The 25,328-nt window shown below is 39.8% G+C and overlaps 1 protein-coding gene and 1 pseudogene across 1 annotated transcript; both read right to left on the reverse strand.

Annotated features, from left to right (window-relative positions):
* Nucleotides 1-15,969: 15,969 nt before the first annotated feature.
* LOC100524844 (olfactory receptor 1N1-like) lies at nucleotides 15,970-16,940 on the reverse strand. Its single transcript, XM_003122379.2, is given in 2 exon segments — nucleotides 15,970-16,790; nucleotides 16,793-16,940. Coding segments are annotated over 2 exon segments (969 nt in total).
* Nucleotides 16,941-24,073: 7,133 nt separating this feature from the next.
* LOC110258937 lies at nucleotides 24,074-25,042 on the reverse strand (annotated as a pseudogene).
* Between the last annotated feature and the right edge of the window lie 286 nt (nucleotides 25,043-25,328).

Consider the following 25,328-nt stretch of genomic DNA (forward strand, 5'->3'; position numbering starts at 1 on the left):
TGCCTTATTGATTTTATGTCTAGAGAATCTGTCCATTGATATGAGTGGGGTGTTAACGTTTCCTACTATGATTGTATTCCCATCAATTTCTGCTTTTATGTCTCTTAGTATTTGTTATTGGTATCTGGGTGCTCCTATATTATGGGCATATATGTTGATGATTGTAATATCCTCTTCTTGAATGGATCCTTTAACCATTAAATAGTGCCCTACTTTGTCTTTCTTTAGGACTTCTTTTAAATGTCTATTTTGTCTGATATGAGTATTGCAACTCCTTCTTTCCTGTCTTATCCATTGGCATGAAATATTTTTTCCTATCCCCTCACTTTCAATCTCTATGTGTCTTTGCCCTAAGGTGAGTTTCTCATAGACAGCAGATTGAAGGTTTTTGCTTTTTTATCAAATCAGCCGCTCTGTGTCTTTTTATTGGTGCATTCAATCCATTGACATTTAAGGTGATAATTGATGGAGTTCCAGTTGTGGCACAGTGGTTAACGAATCCGACTAGGAACCATGAGGTTGCGGGTTCGATCCCTGGACTAGCTCAGTGGGTTAACCATCGGCGTTGCCATGAACTGTGCTGTGGTATAGGGCGCAGACGCAGCTTGGATCTGCATTGCTGTGGCTCTGGCTTAGGCTGGCAGCTACAGCTCCATTAGACCCCTAGCCTGGGAACCTCCATATGCCATGGGAGCAGCTCAAGAAATGGGAAAAAGACAAAAAAATGAATAAATAAATACTAACTTGAATTAAAAAAGGTGATAATTGATTATTGTTTATTCATTGCAATTCTAAACCTCCTTTTCCAGTTGATTCTATGATTCTCCATTCTTCCTTTCTTTGTTTTTTTTTTTTTTTGGTTGTTTTGTTTCCTTTTATTACATGCTTGAGTGCTTTTAATTTTTTGTGAATGTACTATTCCATTTTTTATTTTTTTCACCCTGTTTTTTAAGTATGTTAACTTCTTCCTGTAACTCTTTGCTTTATCCTGAGAGTCCTGTAGGCTCAAACACTTCATTAAAATAATAAAATGAAGAATCTATTTCCTTACTTCCCTTGCCCACATTGTATGATTTTGATGTCTTTTTTTTTTTTTTTTTTTCTTAACATCTCATCATTAGATCAGTATGCCGGCTTATTTAAGTGACTGCTTTCTAATTGTGGTTTCCTACATCATAGTTTTTCCTCTTTTTTTTTTTTTTAATTTAGAGAAGCCCTTTCAGTATTTCTTTTAGAATGGGTTTCACATTGCTATATTCTTGTAGCTTTTGTTTGTTGGAGAAATTCTTTATTTCCCCTTATATTTTAAATGATATTCTTGATGGATAGAGTATTCTAAGTTGCAATTTTTTTTTCCTTTTAGCACTTTAAATATATCTTGCCATTCCCTCCTGGCCTGTAGAGTTTTTGTAGAGAAATCAGCTGATAGACTTATTGGGGTTCCCTTATAATTGATGATTTGCTTTTCACTTCCTGCCTTTAGAATCCTCTGTTTATCATTAACTTTTGCCATTTTCATTATAATATGTCTTGGCATGGATCTATTTGGGTTCAACTTGTTTGGGGCCCTCTGTTCTTCCCATATCTTGATATCAGTATCCTTTAGATTTGGAAAGTTTTCAACCATAATTTCTTCAAATGTAGTTTCAATCCCCTTTTTATTTTCTTTTGCTGGAATTCCTATTATGCGTTGATTGGCTTGCTTTATATTATCCATAGGTCTCTTATATTTCATGTTTTTTCATTTGGTTTTCTGTCTGCTATCCTGTTTGGGTGATTTGCATTATTCTATCTTCCACATCACTAATTTGTTCCTCTGCCTTATTCATTCTGGTCTTTATTTCCTTCAGCACCATTTGTATCACTGCAAATGAATTTTCTAGTTTTTCTTGGCTCCTTCTTATATTATCTACATCCTTTCTGAGGGAATCTGCTTTTCCATACATATTTTCACATAATTCCTTCAGTATTTTCACTATCTCCCTTTTGAACTCAGAGCCTGTCAGAGTGCAAAGGTTTGTTTCATTGTTGACTGCCTTAGCTGAGTTCTCCTGTTGCTTTAACTGGGAATGGTTTCTGAGCTTCTTCATCTTGCATGTATTTTTTTCCTGTGAATTTGGGGAGGTCAAAATGTAGTTTGGCACAGTCTTGGGCACGCCCCAGCATTGGGGTGCTTCTACCACTGAGCAGGGCTAGCCAGGTTGCAACTTGGTGGCGAGGTGCTCCCAATGGTTGGTGGGCTTCCCAGAGTGCACTGCAGTAGCTGGGCATTTTCCAAGGGTGGGTGGGGCTGACCTGAGCATTCAGTGGTGACAGGCCACTTTCTTGAGGGTGTGGGCTGATCTGCTCAGATGGCAGGAAGCTCCTGGATGCCAAGGGGGCAGGGGAGATGCACTGGGAACACTCTGCTTTCTGCTATTGGCAGGTAAGCATGCATGCTGGGGCACAAGGAGTTTTCTGTAGAAGCCCACCCTTCCTCCTCTCCCCTCTCCAACAATGTGCCTTGTCTCTACAGCAGGTCCAGACATTCTCCTGGATTCCCTCTGTCATGGCTTTCCACTCCCAAGCCCTTAGTTTATCACTCCTCTGCCAGTCATGTACCACTCCCTAGTCCCTTAGGCTGTCTCCACACTACCAACCCCAGCCTGCTCCCAGGGACTGACCTCCAAAGTCTAGATCTTGGCACCCAGGCCCAACACGAACATATCAGTCTGTGCTGTCGGTGCCAGTGGTTTGGATGATCTGTGCCTCTTTGACTCTGCTTTTCAATTCTCAGACCTGATGCACTTTTCTTGGCATCTTGGAGATTGCTCTGAATCAGCTGATCTTTCCATCAGTTAGGTTGCTTCCCAGAGTGTAGGTTCCCTTTCTCCTTCACAGCTCCCTATTGGGAATGCTAGTCCTGTCCTGATTCACCTTCTTTCTCTCTCCTCTCTCTCTCTGTTTCTGCTGAGCCATGATGGGAACTCCTTGTTGGATCAAATCTGAAGAAAAAGAAAGGATGTGAATGAGTTTGACAAACTTTAAGTGGAGGTAGAGGAGTAAGTTAGTGGTGTTGACTAGGTGTGGTGGCTGAAAGCGATTCTGGGAAGCATGATTTTTCCAGTGAACTGAGAGTGAATTATGCTCTATGATTGCACAGGTGCTATGTCCTTGTCACTGATGGGGCCCATGGAAGGGTGGTCTGAGACCCATTCTCCACAAAGCCTTCAGTCTGCACCCTTAGAGATGTGAATCCCAGACTAGTTTCCCTGCTGGTGATATGAAGATCCAGAAAGCGTATGGCAGAGAAGGATGCAGAAAAGAAAGCAAAAATGAAAAGGAAGGGGCTCTATGGGCTGTGTGCTTATTTGAGTGCATCTGCACACACATGGCCTTAGGTATACTCTGCTCCCTGTCCCCTTCCCTGTGCCTCTATCCTCACCTTGAGGTACTGTCCAGCCTCAGTCTGTGATACTTGCATGAAGGGGCTTGGGTTCAATGTCCTTTTGTCTTCCTGGAAGACATGACTGGAGTCACACAGCCATTTATTGTGTGTAAGAACCATAGCGACTGAAGATTTAGGTCATTGGTGATGCCCCAGGGTCAGGAGCTCGGTAGAGCTACTGCATTTTCACTGGCAGTGTCTCCTGGGACCCATTCCTGGACCTGCTAGTTAGATATAGATGGGACAATTGTCCAATGTGCCAGATGTCACCTCTGGATGTTGTCCCCCTGTGTCCAGCAGCAATGGTTATAATTCAATTCAGATGGACCAGACTGGTGTCTGTGGCCACACCCTGGTTTCTCCCTGGGTGAGAAGCAGCATGATCCATCCTCCCAGTCTTAACCCTGAACAGGTCCATTCATGGCATCCATGCTTCCTCATTAGTCCTGTCCCCATGGGTGAATACATTATGTCCAGGAAATAAGTAAAAGAATAAAGATAGACTAGTTCAGAGGTCACAATCATTGTTTTAAATGTCATGTAGAAGGGGAAACATTCTTATTTAATTATTTCAGAGAACTGAGATATGAATAATATTTAGATTCTGCTTTGGGACTAGCGATTCTGCTTTGGCTAATCATTTGTTTATAAAAATAAATTAATTTCTGGATAACTTCATTTGTTTTTGTTTAAATGTGTGCTAAACATGAAAGAGCATATGAAACATGTATGTTCTCTTGTGAATGTTAATAAAATCAATGCCTATTCTCCCATCACTCAGCTTAAATAGTATATGGGTCAATCCTTTATTTATTTGTTGCCATGATTAGGGTTTCTTTTTTTTGAATATTATTAAAAATTTATTTACTTATTTATGTATTTTTTGGCTTTTTAGGGCTGTACCCATATGAAATTTCCCAGGTCTAATTGGAGCCACAGTTGCTGGCCTATGCCATAGCCACAGCAATGGATGATCTGAGCCACATCTGGGAACTGTACCACAGCTCATGGCAATACCAGATCCTTAACCCACTGAGTGAAGCCAGGGATTCAACCGATGTCCTCATGGATACTAGTTGGATTCATCTCTGCTTTGCTGCAGCACAATGAGAACTCCTAGGTTTTTTTTTTTAAATTAAAAAATTTTATTGTGATTGAACCTGATGCAGAATATTGTGAGAAAAAGAATGTATACATATTTGTAACTGAGTCACTTTGCTGTACAGCAGAAATTGACAAACATTGTAAATCAGCTATAATAAAAAAATAAAAAATAAAAAGTAAAGAAATAAATTTTTAACAGAAATTTACAGGTCACTTTCCATCTATAGTTATCACAAATATTGGTACTATTCCCCATGTTTACAATGTATGCTAGAATCTCTCTTATATCCAATAGTTTGTGTCTCCCATTCCTCCATCCCCAATAATGTCCCCTCCCCCATTGGTATCCATTAGTTTGTTCTCTATACCTGTGAGTCTGCTTCTGTTTTGTTTTATTCACTAGTTTGCTGTATTTTTTAGGTTTCACATATAAGTGATATCCCACAATATTTGTCTTTCTTCTGTCTTATTTCTCTCAGCATAATGCCCAAGAATTTCTTAGAAACCAATCACGTATGTATCAGTTCCCCAATTTAGGAGAGAATTATTACCAGCAGAGTGAATCTCCTTTTTTGTATTCTGTTAGTCATTCCCTTTCTCTTCTTCTCAAAGTAAAATAATCCTTACCATCTTGATAACATTTTAGTTAGTTTTGCCTGCCTTTGAGCATTATATTCATGCCCTCAAACAATATACATTCTTTTTTCAGGCTATTTTGTTCAAGCTTACTTTTGTGAGATCATCCAGATAGCTATATGGAGCTGTAATTTGTTCATTTGCATTGCTGAGTGTTGCCCTTCTCTCTCACACAATACTCATGCAACCTGTTCTTTAAAAAACTTGTTATAGTTGATTTACAATGTTTTGTCAAATGCTACTGTACAGCAAAGTTACCCAGTCATACACGACCTTTTTTTGTTGTCCTTTTAGGGCCACAATGGCATGGGGAGGTTCGCAGGCTAGGGGTCTAATTGGAGCTCTTGCCACTGACATACACCAGAGACACAGCAATGCCAGATCTGAGCCTCATCGGTGACCTACACCACAGCTCAGGGCAAGGCAGATCCTTAACACACTGAGCGAGACCAGGGATTGAACCCACAACCTCATGGTTCCTATTCAGATTCATTTCTGCTGAGCCATGATGGGAACTCCTATATATATTCTTTTTTCTCACTTTATCCTCCATCATGTTCCAACAAAAGTGGTCAGATATAGTTCCCTGTGCTGTACAGCAGGATCTCATTGCATATCCACTCCAAATGACATAGTTTGCATCTACTCAACCCAAACTCCCAGTCCATCCCACTCCCTACCTTCCCCTTGGCAATTGCAAGTCTTTTATCCATGTTCTGAGTTTCTTTCTTTTCTAGAGTAGGTTCATTTGTGCCATATGCTAGATTCCAGATATAGGTGATATCATATGGTATTTGTCTTTCTCATTATGACTTATTTCATTAAGTCTGAGAATTTCTAGTTCCATCCATGTTGTTGAAAATGGCTTTTAGTTCTTTTTATGACTGAATAGTATTCCATTGTGTATATGTACATCTTAATCAATTCATCTATCGATGGACATTTGGGTTGTTTCCATGTCTTGGCTATTGTGAATAGTGCTACAATGAACATAGGAGTGTAGTATTTTTTCCAAGTTTAGTCTGGATATATGCCCAGGAATGTGTTTGCTGGGTCATACAGTAATTCTATATTCAGTTTTCCAAGGTACCTTCATACTGCTTTCATAGTGGTTGTATGAATTTACATTCCCACCAACTGTGTATGAAAGTTTCCTTTTCTCCACACTCTCTCCAGGATTTCTTATTTGTAGACTTACTAAGGATGGCCACTCTGAGTGTGAATTTGACCACTCTGAGTGTGAATTGGTATAACTCTTAGAGGTTTTGATTTGCCTTTCTCTAATAATTAGTGATGTTGAGCATTTTTTCATGTGCCTGTTGGCCACCTGCATGTCTTTTTTGGAGAAATCTCTATTCAGGTCTTCTGCCCATTTTTCAATTATTTTTTCTTTTTTCTTTTGTGCCATTGAGTCCTATGAGTTGTTTGTATATTTTGGAGATTAAGCCCCTGTCAGTTACATCCTTGGAAAATATTTTCTCCCATTCCTTAGGTTATCTTTTTGTTTTTGGTTGTTTGTTTTGTTTTGCTTTGTTTGCTGTTTAATTTGGTGTGCAAAAGCTTGTAAGTTTGATTAGGTGCCATTGGTTTATTTTCGTTTTTATTTCTATTGCTTTGGAAGACTGACTTAGTAAATCTTTTGTACAGTAAATGTCAAAGAATGTTTTGCCTGTGTTTTATTCTAGGAATTTTATGGTTCTTGACATATGTTTAAGTCTTTAAACCATTTAGAGTTTATTTTTCTGCATGGTGTGAGAGTGTCTTCCAGTTTCATTGATTTACATGCAGCTGTCCAGTTTTGCCAGCACCATTTGCTGAAGAGACTGTCTTTTTCCCATTTTATGTTCTTGCCTCCTTTGTCAAAGATTAATTGACTGTAGGTGTCCGGGTTTTTTTTCTGGGTTTGCTATTCTGTCCCATTGGTCTATATGTCTGGTTTGGTAACCAGTACCACACTGTCTTGATGACCGTGCTCTGTAAGATGTGTGAAGTCTGGGAGAGTTATACCTCCGCTTGATTTTTGTTCCTCAGAATTGCTTTGTCAATTCTTGGTATTTCGTGGTTCCATATAAATGTTTGGATTGTTTGTTCTAGTTCTGTGAAAAATGTCCTGAGTAATTTGATAAGGATTGCCTTGACTGTGTAGATTGCTTTGGATAGTATGGCCATTTTAACAGGATTAATTCTTCCAATCCAGGAGCATACACTATCTTTCCATTTCTTTGAGTAGTCTTTTGATTTCTTTGATTACTGTTTTATAGTTCTCCTTGGTCAGTTTTATTCCTAGGTATTTAATTTTGGGGGGCATGATTTTAAAGGTATTGTATTTGCATAGTCCTTTCCTAATATTTCATTGTTAGTATACAGAAATGCAACAGTTATCTGAATGTTAATCATCTATGCTGCTACTTTGCTGAATTCATTGGTGAGTTTGAGCAGTTTTTGTGTGGAGTCCTTAGAGTTTTCTACTTAGAGCATTCTGTCATCTGCATAGGGTGACAATTTTACCTCTTCTCTTCCATTTGGATACATTTTATTTCTTTCATTTTGTCTGATTGCTGTGGCTTGGCTTCCAATACTATGTTGAGTAAAAGTGGTGAGAGTGGGCATCCTTGTTTGTTGCAGAATTATTTTATTTTTTTTTAATTTTATACATATTTTTGGCTTTTTAGGGCTGCACCCACAGAATATGGAGGTTCCAGGGAAGGGGTCTATTTGGAGCTACAGCTGCCAGCCTACGCCACAGCCACAGCAACACCAGATCCGAGCCATGTCTGCAAACTACACCACAGCTCATGGCATTACTGGGTCATTAACCCACTGAGCAATGACAGGGTTGGAACTTGCAACCTCATGGTTACTAGTCAGATTCATTTCTGCTGTGCCATGATGGAACTCCTTGTTCATTTTATTTTATTGGGAAATATTTCAGCTTTTCTCTGTTGAGTATTATATTGGCTGTGGGTTTGTCATAAATGGCTTTTCTTATGTTAAGATGTATTAACCCTCTATACCTTTGTTGATAATAATTTTTATCCTGAATCAATGTTGCCTGCAACCTATTCTTTGTAAAATAATTTTTTTTGATTATTAGGAATAGCACTGTGCAACATTCCTGTATATGTTTCTTGGCTGCACATGTGCATTTCTTTATATTTTCTATATAACTAGGAGTGGAATTTCTTGGTTGTAGAATGTTTGCATCTTCAGCTTTAGTTCGCAATATGAAATTGACTTCCAAAAGATTGTACCAAGATGCATTTCCACCGGTAATGTGTGAAGATGTGGTTGTAGCTCATTCTTACAACACTTGTTGGTGTTACCCTTTTTCATTTTAATCATTTGCTGTGTGTTATTGAGGGTAATCTCCTGGTGGTTTGATATTGTGTTTCATTGATTAAAAATGAGATTGAGTATCTTTTAAACACTTAGCAATTTTTTTTTGGTCTTTCTAGGGCCACACCCTTGGCTTATGGAGGTTCCCAGGGTAGGGGTCGAATCAGACCTGTCGCTGTTAGTCTATGCCACAGCCAAAGCAATACAAGATGCAAACCACATATGTGACCTACACATCCTTAACTCACTGAGCAAGGCCAGGGATTGAGCCCATGTCCTCATAGATACTTGTTGTGTTTGTTAAACACTGAGCCACAACAGGAACTCCCTTATTAGGATTTTTATTTTCTAATTTTAAAACTGCTCATCTAAATGTTCATTTTTCTATTTAGTTGTCTATTATATTCTAATTTATTGAGGGAACTATTTAAATATTCTAGATAGCAGTCCTTTGTGAATTGTATGTTTACAGATATTTTCTCTCTGTGGTTTGTTTTTTTCATTCTTATTACAGTCTTTTTAGCTAATACTGAAAATATTAACTTATTAATGTCATCAATACCTTTTTTTTATTAATGCTTTACTTGTGTCTGGCTTATGAACTCCATTCTTCCCTGAGTTCAGGAAGGGATTTTTCAGCACTTTCTTCTAAAAAGTTTGTAATTTTGCTTTTCAAAATTAGTGACAATATATCTGGAATTGATTTTTGTGTATGGTGTGACTTGATGGTGGGAGTGTCTTTTTTAACCTATTTTTGTTTGCATTGAGACAATGTTGACCTAAACAATGTACAATCTAATAGTTGAGAGTTAAGTTTTTTGGGGGCAAAATTAGGACTTAAGCCCAGGAAGCAGTATCTTAAGTAACCCTGATAAAACTGCTCCCAGAAGGCAAGGGAGAGTTAGGATATAGAGGAGTTAGCAACAAAGGACAGGTAGTAGGAACAAAAGATTACAGGAAAACAGATATCTCAAATTATGGAATGTAGTGCTTTTCTATGGGATGATGCAAAGATCTGGGCTCACAAAATGATTCCTTTGACATGCTTCTCAGCTATCTGGGCCAGCATCCAGTATTTTGACAGCCTCAGTTTCCCCAGAGTTTGCTGTTAGGAGTGGCTGTATCTGGTAGCTGCTAGATGGCAGGTATTCTTTGTTTCTTTCCTGAGTTCCCTCAGGGCTCACCAGCTCTCCCTTGGAGGTGCCTCTACTCACAGATGACTGTGACATCTTTTGTTTTGTCGAGTTAGCTACAGCCAAGGGGGCAGCATTTCAGGCAGCTCTGCAGTACAACCCCAAAGAGGAGAGGGGAAATATCAGGATGTGTGTGATAAAGGTGAAGGGGGAGATGCATGCATCTATGCCTACATTTTACAGAGTTTGTTGCTGGTTTCATGAAGGTTACTAGTAGTCATGAGGAGCAGACTTCACCAATTGGTGCTTTTCTAGGTAGGAGAAGATGCAAGAATTTGGCCTATAAAATCTTCTCCTAAAAATATGTAAGTATCTGAACATCTGTTTTACCAGTTTGCCCAGAGCACAGAGTGCCTCACTCCTGATCTCCACCCTAAGTTCCCCTCAGAGGACGTTGAGGGTCAGCAGCTACAGGGGCTCATGATTTAACCCATGTAGAGACAAATGGCAGGTGCCAAACTCCACTTCACAGTGCTGCTCCATGGTCATGAATACAACCATAGATTTAGGAGGCCTTTTATGACCATTTTGTCCTGTAGTGTCAGGAATGTTTATCCAAGTCTGGCAAAGATTTCATTGTGTGATAACACTGTTCTCAGGTGGCTGTGGGGTGAGAACACTGAACCCTAACCACTTGAGGTAGGTCCCTAGAACTTGTACCTTTGGAGAAAGAATTCTGCAAAGAGGCTGAGGGTCATGAGGCAAATAGGTATTTATTAAGGAGAAGAGAGAGAAGATAGGTGTGGAAAAAGGACAAGAAGGCTGGTGGGGGTAGGGAGAAAGAGAAAGAAAGAGGGAGGGAGAGACAGAGAAAGAGCAATATAGGAAGAGAGTGACACATGCTTTGGAGACATTGAAATCACTCGTATGGGGGCAGGCCTTCTGGGCTTCCTCTGACCAGTCATCTTGCTTTTTCTGGCTTTGGCCTGACTAAGGCCTTCCCTTGTTAATGTGTATTTTTCAACCAAGCCACCCCTCAGCATCTCCATGAGGAGGCCAACTGAGACCCCTAGTGTCTCTATTGATGAGGCATAGTCCCCAGTATTTTTTAACAGAACCCCCCAGTGTCTTCACTAGTAGGGTATAGTCCCCAGTATCTTTCATCTGAGCTTCCCCCAGTGCTTCCTCTGAGAAGGTGTTCCCCAGTGTCTTTCAACTAGCTTCCCCCCAGTGTCTCCTCTGAGAAGGTATACCCTGGTGTCTTTCAACCAGCTTCCTCCCAGTGTCTCTGCTGAGATATCCCCTCCCCTCAGTATTCTTCACTGAGGGGATATTTCCCCTGGTATCTGTCAAACAGCCCCCCACCTCAGTCTCTTTCAACTTATGGGCAGGTACCTATTACACACCACCAAATAAAACTCAGGATCATCGACTAATATGGGAGATCTGAGACCCAGAGAGACTCATGCCAATTCATCTAGACTCCTCAAGGAGTTGGACAGGCAGAAGGGGCCTCTGCTGGTACCAAGGCTCTAATTCCTTGTAGAGTTCAGGCAAAGGAGAGAAGTCTGCTTTGGGTCTCTTTTTTCATGAACCCTAAAACTGTCTACTTAAAAAATGCACAACCTGAAAGTGGAGAGTCAAGTTTTATTTGGGGTAAAATTAGGACTTTAGCCTGGGAGGCAGTTTCTCAAGTAACTCTGAAAAATTGCTCCCTGGAGACAAGGGGGAAATCAGGATACATGGGAGGTTTTTGCAACAAAGAGTAGGTAGTAGGAACAAAAGATTACAGAAAACCAGATACCTGAAGTTAAGGAATTTAGCACTTTTCTATGGGAAGATGCAAAGGTCTGGGCTCATGGAAATCATTCCCCTGATATGCACCTCAGCTATCTGAGGCCAGTATCCTGTGTTTTCACAGCCTGAGTTTTCTTAGTGCTTGCTGTTAGGGGTGGCTGCAGTCTGATGGCTGCTAGATGGCAGGTATTCTTTGTTCCTCAGGGCTCACCAGATCACCCTGTAGTACTTGCAGATGACTGTGACATCTTTTGTTTTGTCAAATTAAGTACTTTCCAGGAGGCAGCATTTCTGAGAGCTCTGCAATACCACCCCTAAGAGGAGGGGGAAATATCAGGGTACATGTGATAAAGGTGAAGGGGGAGGTGCATGCATCTATTGCCCACATTTTACACAGGTTTGTTGCTAGTCTCATGAAGGTTACTACTAGTCACAAGGAGCAGATATTACCAATTATTGCTTTTCTAGGTAGGAGAAGATGCAAGAATTGAGGCCATAAAATCTTCACCTAAAAATATCTAAGTATCTGAAGATCTGTTTTTCCAGGTTTGCCCAGAGCACAGAGTACCTCACTCCTCATCTCCACCCTGAGTTCCCCTCAGGGATATTGAGGGTCAGCAGTTGCAGTGGCTTTTGTTTTAACCCACCTAGAGACAGATGGCAAGTGCTGAAAACTCCAGTTCACATTAACAATGTCCTTTGAATTGCCATAATGTGGAACTGTCAGCTGTGAATAAAATGCAGTATTGTTTCTTTTCTTATAGAATTTATATCTTCTATTCATTTTTTTCCTATCCTATGGCACTGGATGTGACCTTAAGTGCAATGCAGGATAGTTGTGGTAAGAGCTGGTGTTTTGTTTTGTTCCTCATGGGAGGGAAAGGAATTAAATGTATAACCATTACATATTATCTATTCTGTATGTCTGAAAAAAGAACTACTTTTTACAGGCAAAGGGAATGTTCTTCTATGTCCATTTGCTATGTGAACTGGAATTTGGCACTTGGCATCTGCCTCAACATAGATTAAATCATGAGCCAGTGTGGCTGCTTACCCTCAACCCCCCACCCCCAAGGGAGCTCAGGGTGGAGATGAGGAGTGAGGCACTCTGTGCTCTGGGAAAACTGGACAAAGAGGTCTTCAGATAATTAGATATTTTTAGGAAAAATTCATTGAACCCAATTTTTGCATCTCTTCCTATCAAAGAACTAAAATCCTTCATGGTGATATCTGTTCCTCATGACTAGTAGTAACCTTCACAAGACCAGTGGCAAACTTTTGTGAACTGTGTGCCTGGTTTCATGCACCTTCCCCTTCCCCTTTATCACACACATCCTGATGTAATTTCCCCTTGCCTCTTTGGAGCAGAATTTCAGAGCTTTCTTAAATGCTGCAGCCCAGGCTATTTAAAAAAACAAAACAAAACAAAGGATGTCACAGTAATCAGTAAGTGCAGCCACCCCCAAGGGTGGCTGGTAAGCCCTGAGGGAACTCAGGAAAAAAACAAAGAATGCCTTCCATCTAGCAGCCATCAGACTGCAGCCATTCCTAACATGGAGCACTGAGGAAGCTCAGGGTGTGAAAACACAGGATACTGGCCCCAGATAGCTGAGGTGCATATCAGAGAAATGATTTCAGTGAGCCCAGACCTTTGCATCTTCCCATAGAAAAATGCTAAATTCCTTAATTGGAGATATCTGGTCCTCTGTAACCTTTTGTTCTTACCACCTGCCCTTTGTTGCTAAAACTCCTCTATATCCTAACCATGACCCCACCCCCACCTCCCAGGAGCAGTTTTCTCAGGGTTACTTGAGAAGCTGCCTGTTGAGATTAGGTCCTTATTTTGCCCCAATAAAACTTAACTCTCAAATTTCAGGTTGTGCTTTTTTTTTTTTTTTTTTTAAGTGGACCACTAACAGAACTTTTTAACTAGCATGTGTTGAATTATAAATTATTTCTTGCTTTTGTTGAGCTGTTATTCTGGCATCATAAAATTTCTGTCCTTTGTTGTTATATTGACTTACTTTGATTTTTGAATGTTAAATCAATTTTGCATTCCTGGGAAAACTCACCTTGGTAACAATAACTTTATATTTTCTCTCATTTTTGTAGTAGTCTTACTAATATTTTACTTTGAATCAATGCATTTAATTCATGAATGAGATCAGACTATTCCTATTCTATTTTGCAATGTTCTTGTTAGTTTTAGGTATCAAGGTTGTGCTAATCTCCAAATGGGAATTGGTATGTGGTCCTTTAATTTCTAGTCTCTGAAAGAGTTTTGCAATCTAGAAATTCTTTCTTGAATGTTTATAAAATGCACTATTGCAGCCATGAGGGCCTGACATTTTCTTTGAAGAAAGGGTTTTGGTTGATTCAGTTTCCTCAAGAGTTGTAGATCTATTTAGGTTTTGTATTTCTTACTAAATTTTTTTGATGGGTTCTGCATTTTTTAATCTAAATTTAAAATTTACTTGTATAACATTATTCATGATATCCACTTTATTTTAATATCAGAGGTAATGCCATTCTGTGTTAGAGAGAACCACTTTAATGATATAATTTCATTCCAAAATAACATTTGATTATATTAAAATACTATATTCTATAAGAAAATGAACAAAATTGAGTATTTGTATGAATTCTGCAAAGGGGGAGATTTTTAATTATAGCTCTAGCAGAAGGGTTACAAAGAAGTCTTGATTTGATAATGAAGTAAGAACTTCCTTTTGTTAAAAAAATCAGAAAGTTAAGAAGTAAAGAATTAACTAGGAACATTACCAAGGTGAAGAAGTCAAAGCTATAATGTCTTTAATATAAAAAGACCCATACTAGTCATAAAACTTCCCAGTAGGCAGATGACATGAATAAACAATAAGAGAAATATAAAAATTTGTTTTTTTATCCAGGAACATATTCTATTACCAATAATCAAAAAGCTTAAAACTAAAGCAAGGAGATACCATTTTGGCTATCATATTAGTTACATTTAATGGGAAATGTGAACATCAGTATTTGGACAGGACATAGGCAAAAGGGCACAGTCATTTGCACATTCTGGCAGCATGGATAAGAAGCCTCCAGAATGTTATCCTTAAACATTCTACTTTTCAAAATATTGAAAGTTACAGATGATGAATATAAAATCACTTCACTTCAGAGTCTTTCATTGCATTGTTATTTGTAATAGAGAAAGCTTAGAAAAGTCCTAAACATCCAACAATGGTGAAACAAAAATTAAGGATCTTTTCCCTATATAATATCAGTTAATAACATGAAGAGAGTTCTTTTATAAATTAAGCAAAAAACTTCTAACATTGTACATTGAGCATTTTCTGAACAAAGTAAAGGACAAAAAAAAAAAAAAAAAAAAAAAAAACAACTAGAGGGAGTTCCTGTTGAGGCTCAATGAACCAGACTAGTGTCCATAAGGATGTGGGGTTGATTCCAGTCCTCACTCAGTGCACTAACCATCTGTCCTTGCAGCAAGCTGCAGTGAAGTTTGCAGACATGGCTCAGATCCCATGTTGCTGCGGCTGTGGTATAGACCAGCAGCTGTAACTCCAGTTCGACCCCTAGTCTGGGAACCTCCATATGCCGCATGTGTGGCCCTCAAAAGTTAAAAAAAATGAGGGAAATAGTGTATAATATTACCTGTGATCATCTTTCAATGGAGAGATGGTGAGTGTTTCCTTTTCTTCTTTTTCCTATATGTACATTTACAAATTTACTGTAAGGAGTATATATTTCACTTAAGTATGGAAAAATGAAATAAGCCAGAATTTAAAAACTAAAAAAAAATCACAAACCTGTCTCAATAAATCTAATCACTCACTGTCACAGTCTTTGCTGTTTTTGTAGTTGTTTTGGGTTGCACTTGTGGCATATAGAAGTTCCCAGGCCAGGGACTGAGTCCAAGCTACAGCACGGAACTATACAATATCCTTAACCTGGTGCACCACAGTGGGAACTCCTACAGTCTCAGCTCTAATCCCATCTGTGTGATTTTGAACCAGCCCCTGATCTGTCTGTGCCTAGTTTCCTCTCATAGAATATTCTTGCTCGCTATCCCAGAAAATAGTGTGCATTCTTGGTTCACATTTCTCCCTGTGTAGCTTAATCTCTTTAAGTGAGGAGTTTCTAAAGCTGGGCTTGAAACAGCCCCTGAAATTTGGACAATTGACCCTTCCAGATATTGTCAACATTTCTTGTAGTGAATGGACAGGTTAACTATATACTGAATTGGTACTTGCGCTTCCTCCAAGAACTTACATTCTGTCTGATGTCATCTTTTGAGGATTCCACTCTCTGTTTCAAATCCAATTCACCATCAACACCCAGTAATCAAGTCATCCTACAGGAGTTGCTGGCTACTCCTCATCCAGGTCTAGCTCTTTCCTTGGCCAGTTGATCCTAACCAAGTCTTGCTAAGTCAGGCATTATCCCTTTTTAAAACCTGCTTGCGATGCTGAGAACCATCTTGCTTTGAATTTGAGGTTTTCAAAGTAACAGTGAAGAAATAGGGAGGAAGGCCTGTCACCGAGCCTGAGTTTCTAATCTGGGAAAGGCCCTTTGACTGAGTAGAATTTTTCCCCAGTCGAAGAACCTGCACAAAGCCTCCTTCATGTCCCTGTTCCTCAGGCTGTAGATAAAGGGGTTCATCATGGGGGTGACCACGGTATATACCACAGAGGCTGCCATTCCAGTGTCTGCAGAGTAGGAAGAGGAGGACTGGAAATACACCAGAAAGAGGGTCCCATAGAAGAGAGTGACGACTGTCAGGTGTGCGCCACAGGTAGAAAAGACTTTGTGCTTTCCCCCAGGAGAGGGGACCCTGAGGATGGTGTGGATGATGTGGGCATAAGAGACCAGGACACAGGTGAGAGGGACCACACCTGATAGTGTTCCTGCTACAAACATCATGACCTGAAAGATGTGTGTGTCTGAGCAGGCGAGTTTGAGGAGTGGGAGAAGATCGCAGAAGAAATGTGGGATGGAATGGGAGGCACAGAAGGAGAACTGAGACATAAGGAGAGTGGGTGAGAAGGCCAGGAGGTGGGCACAGAGCCAGGATGTGGTGAGCAACAGCAGGCAGCGCTGGGGACACATGATCATGGTGTAGTGGAGAGGGTGGCAGATGGCCACGTAGCGGTCATATGCCATCACAGCCAGCAGGAAGTCATCCAGCAGGGTTAATGCCATGAAGAAGTACATCTGCACGAGGCACCCAGTGTAGGAGATGGTGTGGTGCTGTGTCTGGATGTTGACCAGCACCTTCGGGACAATGGTGCAGGAGAAGCAGGTGTCGATGAAGGACAGGTTGGCCAGAAAGAAGTACATGGGGGTGTGGAGGTGAGGTCAGAGCCAATGGCCAGGATGATGAGCAGGTTCCCCAGCACAGTGACCAGGTACATGGCCAAAAAGAGCCCAAACAGCAGAGGCTGTTGGTCTGGGTGTGGAGAGATGCCCAGGAGCAAGAAGTCAGAGATGCTGGTTTGGTTTCTCATTTTGTCCTAAATTAAATAAATTAGAGCAGAATCTTCCTTAAATAATGATAGACTTTCAGTGTTACAGAATCCAAGGACTTTGGTCTTTTTTCTAGCAAGGGCAGTGTTGTTACTGTCATTGTTAGTCACAAGTGATGAAATGTGAACTTGGGACACAGGATATAGTGACAAAGCTCTGGTGACATGCTTTACTGCTCTGGTCCTTATGTGCCTTTTCAATTGGGGGGAATTTTTAGTCCCTTTGAGCTTTGCTTTTCTTGTCTATAAGATGTCAATAATACCCCTACCTGATAGGATTGTTGAAGAGACCAAAGGCTGGAACTCGTGTCAGTTTCTTTAGGAATCATGATGTACAGTTAAGATGTGGAATTCAAGTGACCTGTGTGATGGTGGGGGGGGGTAATGTGACCAGTCAGTGGTAGCCATGTTTGGTTAAGGTCATGAGTAAAAACATAAGATGTCTCTGGTGTCTGAAGTTTCCCCCCTCTCTACTCTTCTTAAGACACTGATATAGCAACAAAATCTTTCAGCTTCACTTTCTTCATTGGCTCAAACTGGATAATGATAGTGTTTATTGTATAAATTGGTTATGATAATAAAATTTGATAATGATGATATGATATTTAGATCAAGACTGACCTAGTAAATGCTTATTAAATATGATCTGTTATTATTATTGCTTTTTTTAAATGACGATGTTGGATTGTTTTTGTGGTCCTGGTCACTGACTGCACTTGGGCTTATAGATTGTGAGTTGTCTATATACAAAGTCATTCTCATCATCATCACCCTTATCATCAGCATCAGGACCACACTGGAAAGGTTTGGACCTCTCAGAACTACCAATGGCAGTGCATGTGTTTTGGTATTGGGAAACCAAGTGTAAAATGGGTCATATAAGTTAACCGTAAGAACCCCCAACTTATTAAGTCTACCATAGGAATAAATAACTGCCTTAGATAGTTATTTGCTGAATCAAATCTAAAGAAAAAAAAGGATGTGAATGAGTTTGACAAATTTTAAATGGAAGTAGAGGCATAATTAATGGTGTTGACTTGGTGTGGTGGCTGAGAGTGATACTGGGAAGCATGCTTTTTCCAGTGGACTGAGAGTGAATTATGCTCTGTGATTGCAGTGGTGTTACAACCTGGTCACTGATGGGGCTCGTGGAAGGGTGCTCTGAGACCCATTATCCACAAAACCTTCAGTATGCACCTTCAGGGATGTGACGAATCCCAGACTAGCTGCTTTGCATTGGTGATAAGAAGATCTAGAAGATGTATGGAAGAGAGGGGTGTAGAAAAGAAGGCAAAAATGAAAAGAAGAGGCTCTATGGTGTGTGTGTATTTGAGTGCACCTGAACACATTTGGTCTTAGGTAGACTGTGCTCCCTGTTCCCTTCCCTGTGCCTCTATCCTCACCTTGTGATGCTGTCCAGCTGCAGTCTGTGACACTTGCATGAAGAAACTTGGGTTTGATGTCCCATTGTCTCCCTAGGAAGACATGGCTGGAGTTGATCCCTTCCCTGTGTGTAGGAACCAGAGAGACTGAAGACTTAAATCCCTGGTAATGCCCCCAGCTTCAGGAGCTGGGAGGAGCTGCTGCCTTTTCACAGGCAGTGTCTCCTGTGGCCAATTCCCAGACATGCTAGTTTGAGATCATATGGGACAATTGTGCAACATGCCAGCTGTCCCCTCTGGATGTTGTTCTACTGTGTCCCAGAAGCATCCGTGGTAATTCCATTCAGATGGACCAGGCTGGTCTTTGTGGCTACACCCTGGTTTCTCCCCTGGGTGAGAAGTAGATGTTATCAATCCTCCCAGCCTTAAATCCAAAGAGGACCACACTCTGTTCATGCTTCCTCATTAGAACAGGATCTTCATGGGTAAAATACATTATGTCCCAGGAAATAAGTAAAAAATAAAGAGAGACTACATCAGAGGTCACAGTCATTGGTTTAAAATGTCACATAGAAGAGGAAACATTCTTATTTAGTGATCTCAGAGAACAGAGATATGAAAACTACTTAGATATTGCATTGGGAGAGGGTGCCTAATGATTTATAAAAATAAATTTCTGGATAAGTTCACTTCTTTTTGTTTAAGTGTATGCTACATATAAAAGAGTGTTTGAAACATTAAGTTCTGATAAGAATGTTCATAAAATTAATGTGTATTCTCCCATCCCTCAGCTTAAATAGTATATGGGTCAGTCTTTTATTTATTTACCCAAGGTAGTTAGTTTAAAATTGTTTAATTGAAAATATTTTAATGCAATATTTAAAGCTTACTCTTCACTTATGTTATAAAATATTGCTCATATTCTCTATGCTGTGCAATACATCCTTGAACCTATCTCACACATGAAATGTTGTACCTCCCACTCCCATAACATAATACTACCCTTATCCACCCCTTTCCTGGTAACCACCAGTTTGTTCTCTATATTTGTGAGGCTGATTGTTTTTTGCTTTATTCACTTGTTGTATTTTTTAGATTCCACATATAAGTGATACTGTACAGTGTCTTCCTCTGTCTGACATAGTTCTCTTAGCATAATGCCCAAGAAATTATTAGAAACCAGTCACCCGTGTATCACTTCCCATGTTTAGAAGGAGAACGTTATTGCCAGCAGGGCTGAACCTTTTGTGTATCCAGTTAGTCATTCCTATTCTCTCCTCCAAGTAAAATAATCCTTACTGTTTTGCAAACATTTTATTTTAGTTTTGCCCATGTTTGAATGTTATATTAATGCCCTCAGACATTCTGTGTTCTTTTTTCTGGCTCTTTGTTCAGTCTTACTTTTGTCAGGTCATCTAGGTAGCTGTATGGAATGGTAATTTGTTCATTTTTATTGCTAAGGTTTCCCCACTGTAGGATGATCTTGTTCATTACTCATGCAACCTATTCTTTTTTTTTTGTCTTTAAAATAGTTTTATTTTTCTTGTAGTTGATATTTTTTATTTATTTTATATTCTTTGTGCTGTACAGTAGAAAAAATTGGGGAAACCTATTCTTGATAGAATGATTGGTGTTTGGTTATTAGGAATAATGCTGTGACAGTCATTCCTGTGTATGTGTCTTGGTGCACACATGCCTTTCTTTCTCTTTCCTACAGGCCTAGGAGTGAAATTTCTTGGCTTTAGAATGTCCACATCTTCAATTTTAGTCCACAATATCAAATTGACTTCCAAAGAGATTGTACCAAGTTGCAGTTCCACCAGCAATGTGTGATGGTGTGCTTGTAGCTTATTTTTATAACACTTGGTGGTGTCATCCTTTCTCTTTACAGTCCATTTGGTGTCTGTATGTTGGGGAGAGCATCTCCTGGTGGTTTGATTTTGTATTTCAGGGATTGATAATGAGATTGAGTACCTTTTAAATACTTATTAGCATTTTCATTTCCTAATATTGAAACTGCTTGTCTAAATTTATGTTTAGTTGTCTGTTATATTCCAATTTATTTACACAACTATTTAAATCTATTTAAATATTCTAGATAGCAGTCCTTTGTGCATTGCATGTTTTAAAGACATTTTCTCTGTTTTTGTGGTTTGTATTTTCACTCCTATTACAGTCTTGTTTGCTATATAAATGTTTAAAATTTTAATTGACTGACTTCAATACATTCCTTTCTTCTTAATGTTTTACTTCTTTCTGGCTTATGAAGTCCATTCTTCGCTGAGTTCAGGAAGGTATTTTTCAGAATTTTCTTCTAAAAACTGTATAATTTTGCTTTTCATAATTAGTGCTTTAGTGTACCTGGTACTAAATTTTGTGTGTGTTATGAAGTGATGCCAGAGCCATCCATTTGAAAAAAAAATTTCTTTGTTTGCATCATGGCACTTAATAATTTGAATGGTTTCATGTATAGACTCCCTTTAATTGCATCAGTATGGAACTCTCAGCTGTGAATAAAATGCAGTTTTATTTCTTTTCTTAGAAAATGTTTATATTTTATTAATTTTTCTTATCCTACTGCTAAGAATGTGACATCAAGTGCAGTATGGGATAGTTGAGGTGAGAGCGGGTATTTTATCTTGTTCCTCAGGGGATAGGAAGGAATTAAGTGTATAACCATTACAAATTATCTCTGCTGTATGTTTGAAAAAAGAGCTCCTTTTTTTTTTCAGAAGAAGAAAATTTTCTTCTATGTCCATTTGCTAACAGACTTTTTAAACAAGCTTATGCTGAACTATATCAAATTATTTTCTTGCATCTCTTGAGATGTTATTCTTGCATCACATAGTATTTGTCCTTTGTTTTATCAGTATAGTGACTTATTTGGACTAATTTTTGAATGTTAAGTCAACTTTGTATTCCTAGGAAAACACAACGTGGTAACAATAGCATAGTTTCTCTGCATTGTTGTAATAACCTTACTAATATTTTACTTTCAGTCAGTGTGTTTAATTCATGGATGAGATCATCCTGTTCTTGTACCCCTTTCAATGTTCTCCTTAGCTTTGGTATCAAGGTTGTACCAATCTCCAAATGGGGATTGCTGAGTGCTCCTTTAATTTCTAGTCTCTGAAAGAGTTTTGCAAGCTAGAAATTCTTTCTTTCTTGAATGTTGATAAAACTACTATTACAGCCATGAGGGCCTGAAATTTTCTTTGAGGAAAGGTTTTTGGTACTGATCCAATTTCCTCAATAGTTATTGGTCTATTTCAGTTTTCTATCCCTTACTAACTTTTGGTGGGCTATATATTTTTTTAGAAATGTGACTTATTTAATCTAAATTTAAAATTTTCTTGTATAACATTATACATAACATCCCCTTTATTTAAAAATCAGAGGTAATATCATTCTGTGTTAGAACCACCTTAATGATATGATTTTGTTCTAAACTAATATATGATTATATAAAAATATTATATTCTATAAGAAAATGAAGAGAAAGTTGAGTATTTGTAAGAATTCTGCAAAGGGGAGGGTTTTAAATTATAGCTCTAGCAAAAGGGGTTAAAAAGAAGCTGTCTAAATTTGATAATGAAAGAAAAACTTCCTTACATTAAAAAATAGCACAAAGTTAAGAAGTGAAGAATTAACCAGGACAACACCAAGGCAAAGAAGACCAAGCTATAATGTTTTTAATATAAAAAGGCCCATACAAATCAATAAAACTTTCCAGAAGCTAATAGGCAGATGACATGAAAAAAACAATAAGGGAATTTTAAAAATTTGTTAACAGATCCAGGAAAATAATCTCCTTAGACCAGTAATCAAAAAAAAATATTAAAACTAAAGCAAGGAGATACCATTCCAGCTATCATATTAGTTATATTTAAGGGGAGATATTAACATCAGAATTTGGAGAGGAAGCAAGCAAAAGGGCAGAATCATTTGCACATTCTGGCATGTGGATAAGGAGCCTCAAGGATTTTCTGCTTAGATATCCTACTTTTGAATATATTGAAAGTTCCAGATGATGAATATAAATATCATTTCATTTCAGAGTTTTTCATTGTTATTTGTAATAGAGAAAGGTTAGAAATGTCCTAAGCATCCAACAATGGAGAACCGTTGTATAAGTAATGGATCTTTTCTTCTGGTGTAATTTCAATTAAAAACATGAGGACAATTCTTGTTATAAGATTAACAAAAATGTTACAGAATTGTATGTCTATTATCTTTTTTTTTTTTTTTTATCTTTTTGTCTTTTGTTGTTGTTGTTGCTATTTCTTGGGCTGCTCCCGCGGCATATGGAGGTTCCCAGGCTAGGGGTTGAATCGGAGCTGTAGCCACCGGCCTACGCCAGAGCCACAGCAACGCGGGATCCGAGCCGCGTCTGCAACCTACACCACAGCTCACGGCAACACCGGATCGTTAACCCACTGAGCAAGGGCAGGGACCGAACCCGCCACCTCATGGTTCCTAGTCGGATTCGTTAACCACTGCGCCACGACGGGAACTCCTCTATTATCTTCTTAGTGAAGTCAAGGACAAAACTCATTAGAGAAAGAGGAGGGAAATAATGTGTAATATTACCAGTGGTTATCTTTAATGGAGAGATGGTGAGTGTTTCCTTTTCTTCTTTTTCCTACCTGTATATTTTGCAAGTTTACTCTCAGGAGTATGTATTTTTCTGAACTAAAGAAAAATGAGGTAAGCCAGACACTTAAAAAAATCACAAGCCAGTTCCAATAAATCATAATCACTCATTGTCACAGTCTTAGTTTTTTTGTTTGTTTTTTATGTCCACACCAGTGGCATATGGAAGTTCCCAGGCTGCAGGGAAAAATGGGACCTGCAGCTGGGGCCTATGCCACAGCTACAGAAGTGCTGGATTTGGGCCTTATCTGAGACCTATGCTGTAGCTTGTGACAGACCTGGATCCTTAACCCCCTGATGCCAGTGAGGTGAGGGATCAAACCTGCATCCTCACAGACACTATGTTGGGTTCTTAACCCACTGAGCCACAATGGGAACTCCATATTTTTTTTTTTCTTTTGGCTGCACTCAGGGCACATGAAGGTTCCTAGACTAGGGATGGAATATGAGCCAGAGCTGGGACATATGCCATAGTCATGGTCCTGCTGGATCCTTAACCTACTGCACCATAGGGGGAACTCCTCATAATCTGGGTTCTAATACCAGTTGTGTGATTTTGGACAAGCCCTGCTCTGTCTGTGCCTAGTTTCCTCTCATAGAATTATTCTTGCTCACTATTCCCAGAAAATAGTGTGCATTCTTGGTTCACATTTCTCCCTGTGTAGCTTAATCTCCTTAAGTGAGTTTCTAAAGGTGGGCTTGAAACAGCCCCTGAAATTTGGACAATTGACCCTTCCAGATATTGTCAACATTTCTTATAGTGAATGACAGGTTAACTATATACTGAATTGGTACTTGCGCTTCCTCCAAGAACTACATTCTGTCTGATGTCATCTTTTGAGGATTCCACTCTCTGTTTCAAATCCAATTCACCATCAACACCCAGTAATCAAGTCATCCTACAGGAGTTGCTGGCTACTCCTCATCCAGGTCTAGCTCTTTCCTTGGCCAGTTGATCCTAACCAAGTCTTGCCAAGTCAGGCATTATCCCTTTTTAAAACCTGCTTGGATGCTGAGAACCATCCTGCTTTGAATTTGAGGTTTTCAAAGTCACAATGAAGAAATAGGGAGGAAGGCCTGTCACCGAGCCTGAGCTTCTAATCTGGGAAAGGCCCTTTGACTGAGTAGAATTTTTCCCCAGTCGAAGAACCTGCACAAAGCCTCCTTCATGTCCCTGTTCCTCAGGCTGTAGATAAAGGGGTTCATCATGGGGGTGACCACGGTATATACCACAGAGGCTGCCATTCCAGTGTCTGCAGAGTAGGAAGAGGAGGACTGGAAATACACCAGAAAGAGGGTCCCGTAGAAGAGAGTGACGACTGTCAGGTGTGCGCCACAGGTAGAGAAGACTTTGTGCTTTCCCCCAGGAGAGGGGACCCTGAGGATGGTGTGGATGATGTGGCCATAAGAGACCAGGACACAGGTGAGAGGGATCATGCCAGAGAGGATGGCCTCAGTTAACATGGTGACCCGAAAGATGTGTTTGTCTGAGCAGGCGAGTTTGAGGAGTGGGAGAAGATCGCGAAGAAGTGTGGGATGGAATGGGAGGCACAGAAGGAGAACTGAGACATAAGGAGAGTGGGTGAGAAGGCCAGGAGGTGGGCACAGAGCCAGGATGTGGTGAGCAACAGCAGGCAGCGCTGGGGACACATGATCATGGTGTAGTGGAGAGGGTGGCAGATGGCCACGTAGCGGTCATATGCCATCACAGCCAGCAGGAAGTCATCCAGCAGGGTTAATGCCATGAAGAAGTACATCTGCATGAGGCACCCAGTGTAGGAGATGTGTGGTGCTGCGTCTGGATGTTGACCAGCACCTTGGGGACAATGGTGCAGGAGAAGCAGGTCTCGATGAAGGAGATTTTGGTCAAGAAGAAGTACATGGGGGTGTTGAGATGTTGGTCAGAACCTATTCCCAGGATGATGAGCAGGTTCCCCAGCACAGTGACCAGGTAATGGCCAAGAAGATCCAAAACAGGGGAGGCTTCTGGTCTGGGTGTGGAGAGATGCCCAGGAGCAAGAAGTCAGAGATGCTGGTTTGATTTTTCATCCTCATTTAAAGTAGGATAAATCATTGAAAATATTGTTTATATACCTGTAAAATCCAAAAAGTTGTATCATTCAAAGTCTTTTGTCTGTTTTCTGTGTTTTTTTCAAAGGTCACAGAGATGCTCACTTTTCTCTTGCTGGTGGCCATGCAAACATGTACAGAGATGAGAACTCAGTGCAATGATTAGGAGACTTGTTGGGGGTGGACTCCGCATTTTAGATGTCCACTAGGTGGTCCTGTAGGCCTCTCAGAGGACGTTGAAGTGGAGGTTAGCTGGGAAGAGGAT

The sequence above is a fragment of the Sus scrofa genome, unplaced genomic scaffold (genome assembly GCF_000003025.6).
Source record: "Sus scrofa isolate TJ Tabasco breed Duroc unplaced genomic scaffold, Sscrofa11.1 Contig59, whole genome shotgun sequence".
In the NCBI taxonomy this organism is placed as follows: domain Eukaryota; kingdom Metazoa; phylum Chordata; class Mammalia; order Artiodactyla; family Suidae; genus Sus; species Sus scrofa.